Genomic DNA, 12,290 nt, shown 5'->3' with positions numbered 1-12,290 from the left:
AGTGTGAGACAAATAAAAGCACTGAAAAGCAACACATTCATGGATAAAATGACAGAGAAATGCAGGATTTGGACAAACCTGAAGACTCCTCCAGAGTTCCCACAGACCGAGTCAACACCAGACCTCCTGGAAGCGTCTACGATGAAACAGAATAAATAAAGTCCTTCATTCATTTCAAGTTGAACCATGTCACAAACATTCAAACAGACCTTGTTGTAGGAAATAAAGAGTGGATATTTGCACTGATAAATTATCTTTCAGTTCATTTTGTCGTTAACTATTTTAAATAATTCTAATCAAATTAAGTCAAGAAATATGTCGTAGAAGACCTTACTGGAAAGTGGACGTGGCTGTTCTTTGAGCTTGACTTTTAACTACAAAATCACCAAAGTTGTTTCCAACTTCTTCTGTGATCAGTGGGCACATGTATCACTCAGTATCAATAAATATGATAGTCAAACAATACAATGTGTAATTTATGTAACAAGCAGCTTCATCACTCAGGAAAAAATGATGATGTATCGTCAGTCTTTTTTTATTTCACTCATAAATTAACTTTCAAAACAAACCGGAAACCGAGTAGACAGGATCATCACATCCGGATGTAGTTCAAGAGCATGTGCGCTAACTTCATTGCATCACAGGTGGCGTTGATTTCCTTTGACAATAACAGTAGGAAAACTGAATAAAATCGATATAAAACGCCATGTTTAATAATCTCTTGTTTACGTCTCGCATGATTCAGGTGAATTTGACCGCTGCGTCATTCATTTATTCACCCCAAACAGGCAAAGTACCAACTGTAGAGACGTTAGCATAGGTTAGCTTTAGGCTAGCTACAAATGAAGCTACCTGTCCGTGTTTGTTTGTGTCCGTTCAGCCTCTGACTAAATAACCCAATAATGACAGAATAACTCACAATGAACTCCAGTTATCCATGTTGTTTTCCTTCCTCTCCTGTTTCACTTCATCCTCCATAAGTCTCTGTGGAGCAGGTTCAGGAGGACTCGAGAACTTCTCCCGTGTGAGGATCCACTCAAGTTGTTGTCACTCGTGTGCGCATGCGTCATCGGGTCAGAGTTCACCGGTGAGAGGGAAGTAGAGCCTCATGTCAAATAGTGATATATTCCCAACACAATACCCCAAATGTATTTAATACATTAGTACATCATCACAATTATTCTCTTTCTATCGATTAAATGTCAGATTGAATTATCATTTAGGCCTACAGCAACTAAAAATACCACGTGCTTGATTATAAAATACCTTTTTTAGGTAAATTATCTGTCACAAGAAATATACTTGTATGACTCAAAGTAATACTGAGTAATCTATTACTGTTACAGGACAATTATACAGTAAGGGGTTTTCTATTCTAATTCATTTTATGACGCTTTTCAACATGTTATACGATGACTTTCATGAGATGTTTTTCGACATTAATTTCCAGTCGAGAACCGGCCGTATGAAAAACCAGGAATCCAAACCGCTTGACTATCTATGACGTTTTGAACCCTAACCTGTACTAAGTTTAGTAAACTTAGTGTAGTAAACAGTATAGTATGTTGTAAACATACAATATTAATTTCTAAATAATTATGTTTAAATATTTATTCTAAATTATTTATTAAATAATTCTTATTAACTGTGTATATAATGTTGTATCTTATCAAACCTTGTGTTTCTTTACATTTCTGTAAAAAATGTAAAAAGTGGAGTTCATTTCGAAAAAAGTCTCTTAAAGTCATCGTATAACATGTTGAAAAGCGTCATAGGTGGTCAAGCGGGTTGGATTCCGTTTTTCACATGTTGCTCGGTTCTCGACTCGCGGGCTGGGAATTAATGTCGAAAAGCGTCATAGGTGGTCAAGCGGGTTGGATTTCGTTTTTCACATGTTGCTCGGTTCTCGACTCGCGGGCTGGGAATGTGATTGTCAGAAGATAACACAGCAGCAGTGTGGAGAACAAATCCCAGAACAGATGTGCGGGCCTGGTGCTTCAGGGACAGCTCACCGAGATCAGCAGCTGACAGCGAGTGACGCGCGGCGCTCTGAGGAGAAGGGTTCAAATCCATCTCTGGTCCAGGAAGGTCCGGTCTGCTTCCACGACCGATCAGACACCAGAGCTGAAGACGATTCATAATGTGATCTGATGTTTTATTTGTAAATGTGCAGAACAATCTCTCGTTGTTGTAAAGGAGCTTGAATGTTAGTTTTGTTCCAGAGGTTTTCTGTGTTTCAGAGCTGAGTGAAGGCGGTGTGACCAAATAGCTCAGTCAGTTAGCAGACTGCTCAGAAGACCTGAGGTCATGAGTTCGCTCCTTGTGAGGTGCAGTGATTTTTGAGTGAAAGTGCTGACACTAGTGATGCGTGACAACATGAGGTGAAAGGATGAAACCCCAACTGTGTTTCAGGAAGGTCCAGTCTGTTTCCTCCACACATTTGAAACACTAACAACAAAACTGAAGGAGCTTCACAGAGAAGAGTGATGGTTTATTTTTGCAGGAGGATGTGTGACGCTGCAGCAGCTCAGCGTGTCAGATCCGATGGCTCAGGGTGATAGAGGACCGATCAGGAGTCTGGAGGTTGTGGGCTCCATCCCGTGGTGCGGTGAATTTTAAGGTCCAACACCCAAGATGAGGAAGTTAAATATTGTATGAAGATGTACGACTTGACATACGTGAGGCTGGGTTATGAGTGACTGGAGGTTATGAGTTTGTACCTTCAGTCATGCGTTACATCTTAAGGTCAACCAGTCAAAACAGAGGAGACAAAGATGCAATGAGCCAGATATGTGCATCAGATCAGATAGCTCGTGGTGATAGACGACTGCTTAGAAGACAGGAGGTTGTGTGTTCAATCCTTATGTGGTGCAGTAACTTTTGAGGTCCAACAGCCAAAGGAAGAAGTCAAATGTAGCGAGAGAAGAGTTCAAAGCGTGAGTGACATGATGGTGCGTTTACAAGGTTCCTGGTTTGGATCGCGCAGACCCGGGTTTGCTCCCCACCTATGTGAAGACATCAATGCCCACTACCCCGGGAGTCGAGACGTCCGTCTCCTCCTGGGTTTTCAGAGAAATGACCGGCGAGGGTTATGTAAATGTTTTTATTCAAAAATTTAGCTGCACAGCAAATTTTCAAAATTTGTTCCACCCCCCACTCTCTATTTTAGATCTCAGAGTAACCGCACAGCAGCAGAAGAAGACACACGTCTTCTTCTGCTGCTGTGCGGTGAAGAGAAGAAACCCCGTCGTCCTCTGGTCTGGTCTGGTCTGGAAAGTCTGCACTCATCTGAGGAGAGAAGAAGAGAAGGACAACGTTAGAGAATGCATCACATACATGTATTATTACTACTGCAACAATAAATACAACAACGTTTTCATGAGTGCAAACTATATTAGTACATTTTCATGACAAACTATACTGATATGTTTATGGCATACTTTACTTGCTGAAACAATAATCACAGTATTAAGACAACATTTTGATTCACTGGTGTTCCCTTACTTTGACTTGGTCCAGCTTCCTCTGTCTGAGATCTCGGACGGCTGAGCTGCTTCTCATGAGCCTCCCTGAGCTTCTCCAGCTGCTCCGCTGGCGTTTTCTGAAGGACAGAGATGCAAACAAAACACATTACAGACACACAACCATTCACATACAAGTATCATGTCATTTGCAGTTTCCAGATGTGGAAGAACGGTGGTGTTTTTGGGGCCCGTCTCTCACCTTGAACACTTTGTCTCCATCCTGTCTGCTGCTCCTCCCCCACCGCCTTTTGTCTTTTCTCTGAGAACCAACAAAGAAGAAAATGAGCTCCTTAAATGTGCTGTAATATCATCTTCAGTTATTCTGAGGAGACATCAGAGATAATGATATTCACACTGAACGTCCATTACAGATCATATCAACAAGTTCATGAAGCTAAAGAGGCCACTACATTTAAAATATTTCTTATGCCGTCAATATTCAACATTCAACACAATGCAGCTGGTAATGAGAAAATAAATACCCTACCTCAGAGCTGTAACACAGAGACGATGTTCTCTCAGTTGCTCTTCATCACGTCTTCTTCCCAGATGTCATTGAGGCCAAACATCTAAAAGTGTGAGACAAATAAAAGCACTGAAAAGCAACACATTCATGGATAAAATGACAGAGAAATGCAGGATTTGGACAAACCTGAAGACTCCTCCAGAGTTCCCACAGACCGAGTCAACACCAGACCTCCTGGAAGCGTCTACGATGAAACAGAATAAATAAAGTCCTTCATTCATTTCAAGTTGAACCATGTCACAAACATTCAAACAGACCTTGTTGTAGGAAATAAAGAGTGGATATTTGCACTGATAAATTATCTTTCAGTTCATTTTGTCGTTAACTATTTTAAATAATTCTAATCAAATTAAGTCAAGAAATATGTCGTAGAAGACCTTACTGGAAAGTGGACGTGGCTGTTCTTTGAGCTTGACTTTTAACTACAAAATCACCAAAGTTGTTTCCAACTTCTTCTGTGATCAGTGGGCACATGTATCACTCAGTATCAATAAATATGATAGTCAAACAATACAATGTGTAATTTATGTAACAAGCAGCTTCATCACTCAGGAAAAAATGATGATGTATCGTCAGTCTTTTTTTATTTCACTCATAAATTAACTTTCAAAACAAACCGGAAACCGAGTAGACAGGATCATCACATCCGGATGTAGTTCAAGAGCATGTGCGCTAACTTCATTGCGTCACAGGTGGCGTTGATTTCCTTTGACAATAACAGTAGGAAAACTGAATAAAATCGATATAAAACGCCATGTTTAATAATCTCTTGTTTACGTCTCGCATGATTCAGGTGAATTTGACCGCTGCGTCATTCATTTATTCACCCCAAACAGGCAAAGTACCAACTGTAGAGACGTTAGCATAGGTTAGCTTTAGGCTAGCTACAAATGAAGCTACCTGTCCGTGTTTGTTTGTGTCCGTTCAGCCTCTGACTAAATAACCCAATAATGACAGAATAACTCACAATGAACTCCAGTTATCCATGTTGTTTTCCTTCCTCTCCTGTTTCACTTCATCCTCCATAAGTCTCTGTGGAGCAGGTTCAGGAGGACTCGAGAACTTCTCCCGTGTGAGGATCCACTCAAGTTGTTGTCACTCGTGTGCGCATGCGTCATCGGGTCAGAGTTCACCGGTGAGAGGGAAGTAGAGCCTCATGTCAAATAGTGATATATTCCCAACACAATACCCCAAATGTATTTAATACATTAGTACATCATCACAATTATTCTCTTTCTATCGATTAAATGTCAGATTGAATTATCATTTAGGCCTACAGCAACTAAAAATACCACGTGCTTGATTATAAAACACCTTTTTTAGGTAAATTATCTGTCACAAGAAATATACTTGTATTACTCAAAGTAATACTGAGTAATCTATTACTGTTACAGGACAATTATACAGTAAGGGGTTTTCTATTCTAATTCATTTTCTTTTTAAAGTGTAAATGTTGGAAACAACAGTCACTTAAGACAAGACTTTCTTAACCAACAATACAAATGGATATCACATGTTTTGTAGCAGTACTCTCTTTAATGAACAATCACAAGTTACAGTTGAGAATGTTACAATAATCAATTAGCTACACCATTATTCTACTGGCAAAATGGAAATGTAATTTGAAACAGAGGGTTTTCATTGTGTTAGTGTCGTGACTCGTGGCCGGTCGAGAACTTGAATGTCTTCAGCACTTCCAGAGCAAACAATGTTGGAGAAAAGTGTGATGCTTTCCAAAACATGCTTCCTGAACCTATGGAGTAAACATCAAGCCTTATACAAAACAAATACTATCCCCTCTTGACTTTATACTGTGTGTCAAAGGAGTGTGTTTTCCTGAAACAAACTCTCACTGATGTGTAAAATAAAACATGAACAAGTGTATCAGTAAGCCTATAGAGGCGTCTCAGCTGTGGTCATGTCACAGTAACATCAAGACAAAGCTTCCAGGACTTTGTCCACAAATTAAAAAACACAAGGAAACGTGCAGAAACAAAATCAAAAACATGCATAACAGTTAGCTGAACATAGTTCAGAGTATTGGATGTGTCATAAGCACAATGCCATGAAGAGGCATTACTTTGGGCCCACGCTCAGGGGCCACACTGACACACAGTGCCAGGAGGCCGGAGAGAAGGCGCTTCTTCAATACACACAAAGGTTCTCTCTCATCAACGGCACGCGTTGTTGTACAACTAATCATTATTTGCACAATGTGACACGTTGCGGTGAACTGTGTGACGAGCTCACTCTGCACACTCTGAAGTCCTCGGCGGCCATTTTGAAGTTGCGTTACACTTTGGTCGCGCTCTACCTGAAGAACAGCTGGTCGATACGAGCTTTCAGAATATATATCGCACTATGACTAGAAGTGTGGGTATTTCTACTTTCCCAGCATGCAATAGGCCACAGGCAGCTTAAGTGCTGAGGTAGCTTCCTGCGTGTGGAGAAGTTGAAACTTTTTCGTTGTTGATGTCGTTGTTTTTCAAGCTACATTTATGCCCTGTGGCCACATTTAAAAAAAAATAATTGTCCTTTGTGTCTGGAAAGAAGCGAGCAGATTAGATATGTAAACAGTTGTACCGGTAGTTGTTATTCTTGAGATTTCTTCAAAAACAGCTTTATATATCAGCAGATACTCCAGGTAGAGCTTTGGTAGAGCGTTACAGACATTCAAAATGGCCACCATGGTTTATGGGACTGACCCAAATATAAAACTTCTGAAACATGGTCGGGGTCCGTCCACTCAATTCATGATTCAACAGAAACAATAGATCAGCTAATGATAATACGTCAATTCTCTGTTATTTCAAGCATCCGCTTCCTGACCCCAACCTCACCGCCAAAAAACTGACTCGTTCACTTTCAACCAGGAACCAAAAGCATGTTTCTCACAGGATATAAATGGAGCTTCTGTAGCAAATAAGCCAGCTTCAAACCCAAAAATAGCAAATAAAGAAGTTGCGATACCTAAACATAGGCAGACAACTCCTCTCGCTTCTGAACATATTTGAAATAATTGTCTCAAAGCAATTCCCACAAGATTAAAAGTCGGAGCATCTCGATTGGAACGTAACTGTTGTCAATGCATTTTAATCGTATGGCAACACATCAAGAGTGTTTGATGGATACGGATCAACACGTCCATGGACTGTATGTGACATCAGCGACTTAGTTCATGATACAATTTGTATCAAACAAGGTTTTTCTCTGTCTCGCAAATGGACTCAGCCGGGATCTGCTACAGCCGGAGACGCTGTTAGGCAAAAGCACAGCAGGGGGAGTCTGTTAAATATATTTACAATACATACATGTCTGATTTACTGATGTTCTGTCTGTAGCAGATACCAGAGTTGACCCGAAATAAAAGGGCCAGAGAGAGAGCGAGAGAGAGAGAGAGAGAGAGAGAGAGAGAGAGAGGTCCCTTACTAAAACTAAGGTACACACGACAGGGTCACCCATCTCTACAGCTACAACTCTGACCAAAATGCTGACGTCATCTCAAATAAGACGACCGTCTTTCAGACAGCCACTTCAACCAACATGGAAAAAGCCCCACAAATGGCCTCACAACACACATCAAGAGATTGATATAATACACGGACCGTGGCCAAATGGTAGTTTTGAAACTGTCACGTGATGATGATGATGATGAGAGTTTTACAGATGTGGATTTGCCACTTAACAAATGAAGAAAAATCAATCAGAGCACAAAAAGGTGCCTTTTGAATTTGATGCCTGCGTGTGAAAGACACATTTCATCAAAAAACGGCTCACTGGGCAGGTCTGGATCGATCGGCCGACACTTCTTACAGGTTGAGTTGTCGCTGCGTAGTGACCAGAGAAACGTATGCGTTGTCTCGTTAACATCAGGAGATCGACAATCCAAAAGCATTGCAGTCTTTAAAGTTCCACCATGCAAATCCAACGTGCTTTCAAGTGTTGCAAAGGCAAATTTAAGTTTGCTCTGCTGATGCAAACCACCCACACTTTGTGTTTTCCTATTTGCACTCTAGACTACATGACTGCTTTCTAATGGGAGACTCGGCTTTCCTCCGTTCTTCAGTAGCCGGTTTGGGCTTTCTCTGCAAGTATAGCAGCTGCCAGCTGCTGGGGGTCTGTGATATGGGGGCTCCTGGCCATCACGCGGCTCACCAGCTCCGAGGGGAAGATGTTACACAGGTTGACGTACACTTTCTCCCTCGTGTCCCCGTAGCGGCTGTGTGCGGGGGATTCTGGGTGCTGCGGCATGTAGGAGGGAGCAGCGTGGGAGGGCACTCCGAGGTGAGCGCTGTGAGACGGGTATGGCGGGAGGGGAGTGCTGGATGGATGAGGTGGGTGGGGAGAGTGGGCCTGGGGCGGCGGGTGGCTCATGTAGTGTGTCGGCGATGGGTGGAGAGCTGGGTGGGAGGAGTGGTGGTGGGCGTAGCCGTCCTGTGCCCAGGGAGGGGCGTGCCAGGACGCCTGGCGTGTGTCCGGCAGACTCTGATAGGCGGACGGCTCATACCTGGACGGCGGCAGCAGAGGCTGCCGGTAGTACGTGTCCCAGCCGGGCAACGCTTTGGTCCGGTGGTGATGGTGCGACGTGGAGAGGCGTTCATACAGATGCGAGTCTGACACGCTCTCTCCTCGCGTCGGGGCCAGGCAACGGCCCAGAGGGGACCCAGGGGGGTGAGGGTTGGACTGGGGCAGAGAGTGGTAGTCGCCCGGGCAGCTGGAGCGAGCGGTCAGCGGCTGGTGCTGGAGATGAGGGGGCAACGGGTAGAGAGGGCGCTTCGGAGGAGCCTCCGGTGGAGGCTGATCGTGAGCGCAGCTCTGTCCGCGCGCCACACTCAGGTGGTAGCTGTGTGCTCCAGCGTTAGACGCGTGGCTGTGCTGCATGCTCGAGTAATCGGCAGGATGAAGGCCGCACAGCTCATGGTTCGCCGCGGCATGGTGGGGATACAGCCGGCTGTGGGGATGAGCGAAATGGACGCCGTCGTCCAGTGAGGTTTCCGGGGGGCAGCCGGGACACGGCCTCTCGCCGTACGAGTCGCAGCTGCTGCCGCAACTCGCGCTGCTCTCGCTGCCGCATTCGGAGCCCGCTGAGCCCACGGAGCCCAGACGCAGGTCCGTGTCGTTGGCGAAGCGGCAGTCTGGGCTCCGTCTGGAGGAGAGGCTCAGGCCGGAGTAAGCGCGCGTCGCCGAGTAGTAGCTCAAGTCTGGAGACTCACAGTGAAGGTAAAGGTCATGGCTGGGGGCTGGTAGACTGTGGGGGGTCACTGCTCTGGACTGCTGGTCCTGGGGAAGGCTGAAACTGGATGGGGGGCCTCCTGGGGCTGAGGGCATGCTTATACCCCCACTGCTGCTGCTGCTGCCGCCACACCCGCTGCTCTTCTGGCTTTCCGCCCTCCCCTTCGCCAGCTTCTCCTCGGCATCGCTGTACGACAGAGCTCGGACGCTGGGGTCCGACTGCCTTTTTTGGGCGCCTTTTCTTGCCTCAATGCTGCCAGCTGGCACGCTGTGGCTCTTCACCAAGCCGGCGTCCCCCTGGTTCTTTGTGGTGACGCAGGTCTTGGCACTGGCACGCAGCTCGTCAGCCACAGCGCGCTGAGGCTGAGCACCTCTTTCTGGGTGGTAGTACTTACACTTGTGGCCGTAAGTGCACTTCTTTCCTGGAGGCAAACGGTCTCAGTTTCATTTACATGGTTTCAACAAACATGATGCAAAACCTGCAATACATACGTGATGTTATCACAACATGTTTTGTGCGTTTCTCACCGTATGGACAAGGCTGTTTCTTCTGCTCAGGCATGATGGGTCTTTTCCTCAGGAAGTTGTCTAAGCTGGGGCCATGACGACCAAGAGGGTCATCTGGGGGCATGAATCTGAGAGACAGGACGGGAGGATCAGAAAGGACAAGTAAGTTCTATGACTTTTAGGTTAAGGACGACGGGGATTGTAAAAATAGATGCCCGTTCTTTATGTTAGGTCTCTCAGTTTCGGGGTAAATTGATGCAACGTGGAGGAAGTAGACAGAATAAAAACAACTGTAATTCTCCTTTTTAAACCAAGAGAAAATGTCAGCCTTCGTGGCATTTGTCAGACTAAATGTCAGATATGATAATGGGGGATGCGATGTGAAAGGTGTCGTGTAACTACGACCTCCGAGTCCAAAACTAGAGACATAAATGTCACAGTTGTTTTGACACCAAGTCACGGAGATCTATCCGATTGACAGAATCGGCCCGCTGACGAATCCGCCTCTACTCACTTGTCATTGACAAAGGAATACATGAGCAGCCGCTCGTCGATGAACTTCTTCCACTCGGGCTTCTCGTTAGCCAGGTCTCGGTAGTTATCGTTGGAGACGATGATGCCGTCTGACTCATAGGCCAGCTTCACGATGAAGCGGTCGTCGTAGCAAACCACGCGCCGGCCTTGGACGCGGCGCGAAGGAGTGAAGACCAGGATCTTCTCCTTCTCCAGGCGACGCAGGATCTCCTGATCTGTGTGGGAAGGGGGGGGGGGGCCATGGTTAAGGTTTAGAAAACTGAAAGCGTCTCTCTGTGCGTGTGTGTGGGTGTCACTCAGTCTCGCACTGACCTGTTATCGGGGCGTCAGGGCGCGACTGCTCTTTCCTCCAAGCAGGCACAAACACTGTGATGTCATGATGGCCACGCTCTAGGAACCAATCCACAGCCAGCTGGATGCCCTGGCAGGAGAACACTTCCTTGTTGCCATGGCTGAGACACAGAGGAGGCAGACGGTCATAGAAAATGAACATTTGGGGATTTAATGAAGGTTATTCAGCACATTAGCTGTGATGGAATCAATGAAAGGACATTTTGCAGTAATGATAGTAATGTGTCCACTATCTGCTCACCTCATGGCGACATTACTGCCGTCCACCACAACCGGCCGCAGGTTGTCCTGGTCGCTCAGAGAGTCTGACGGACAGGGCGAGTCCGACCGCTGGCTATCCAGCAGATCAGAACAGCCACAAGAAGAAGAGGACGACGACGAAGATGAGGTCGAGGCCAATGATCCGGCCGGCTGCTCGCTGTCCGACTTGGTGCCCAGTTTGACCAGCTCTCCCAGTATGTCATTGATGAGGGTGTCGGGGCCCAGCTTGGACAGCACCAGTCGCACCGTCTCCTCCGAGTAGCCCAGCTTCAGGGCAAACTCCAGCTTCGCCTGGTACTCCTTACCGCCGGCCTCGGGCAGCGGCTCTGATGAGGAGGGGTTGGAAGGAGGCCCTGGTGGGTGCTTGCATGGCGAGCCGGACAAGGGCTCGTGTTCAAGCTGTGATGAGGGCTCAGACGGGGGCTCAGGAGGACCCTCGGTGCCTAAGTCCACACATTGGGTCCGACAAAGCGGCTGGTGGGCGTTCTTACTGTGAGTTAACCCTCCCTCTCCTCCATCCGGGTCGGTGCCAGCAGCGGGGGCGGCGCTGGAAGACGGTGGCGGCGGCTCGCACTCTGCATCAGACCCGGCGTTTTCCTCCGCCGCAGCAGGGGGAGGGGAATCGGCGGTGTTGCCGGAGCGCTCCCCCTGCTCCTCCATAGCAGGGGGCCCGTCAGAGGCGCCAGCCTGCCGGTCAGACCCCGCTACGTGGAGATACTCCAAATCCAGCCCCAGGTCGAGGATGTGGCCTGCTCCTGCCTCCACATGGTCCTTCTGGCCCATGGGTCTGTCACAGACATCCAGCACACGGGGGCCGACTGCTGCCCTCTCACAAAGCTCGACTCATTGGTGCCTGAAGAAAGAGACGGACAGGAGGACGGGTCGGGAGTGAGACGTGAGGAAATAAGATCCCGACCGTGTCACTTCAAAACCACTTAGTATCACTTGATCGACTCTGTGGTGGGCCCTGGGAAACGGTGGAGATGGAGAATACTGGGGAAAGAGGTGCAGAGATACTGAAACTAACATCAGGGTAACAATATAACTATTCTCCCTTTTGTTTTCCCGGAGAAACACGCTGGCTGCGAGCTGATGCTCGGGCAGTTGGGGACGCCGCTGAGGCCCAGACTGGCTGACACAAAGAGCCGATGGGGCCTCTCACCCTAATTAATGGACTCCCGCGTTTTCTTTCCCGTCTGGCCCCAGTGTGTTATTACAGGGCCATGCGACGGCACATTAATCTGAGGGGGAACAGAGGGTGATCTGTTTCAAAAAGGACAGTTAGGGATGGGGCAGACGGACCCTTCCCCCTCACATTCTACCTGGTAATTAAGGTCCATATGCTTCTCCCCACC

The 12,290-nt window shown here is 46.8% G+C and overlaps 1 protein-coding gene across 1 annotated transcript; it reads right to left on the bottom strand.

Annotated features, from left to right (window-relative positions):
* Positions 1-5,639: 5,639 nt before the first annotated feature.
* On the bottom strand, positions 5,640-11,718 carry LOC306797288 (putative ribonuclease ZC3H12C; the record flags this gene model as incomplete). Its single annotated transcript, XM_079296567.1, has 5 exons — positions 5,640-9,704; positions 9,811-9,917; positions 10,304-10,538; positions 10,636-10,775; positions 10,916-11,718. The coding sequence occupies 5 exons, from the start codon at positions 11,716-11,718 to the stop codon at positions 8,113-8,115; spliced, it is 2,877 nt and encodes a 958-aa protein (XP_079152693.1). The 3' UTR covers positions 5,640-8,112.
* Positions 11,719-12,290: the final 572 nt, after the last annotated feature.

Source organism: Melanostigma gelatinosum (assembly GCF_949748355.1).
Source record: "Melanostigma gelatinosum genome assembly, chromosome: 24".
Classification (NCBI taxonomy): domain Eukaryota; kingdom Metazoa; phylum Chordata; class Actinopteri; order Perciformes; family Zoarcidae; genus Melanostigma; species Melanostigma gelatinosum.
This window is presented reverse-complemented; position numbering and strand designations above follow the sequence as displayed.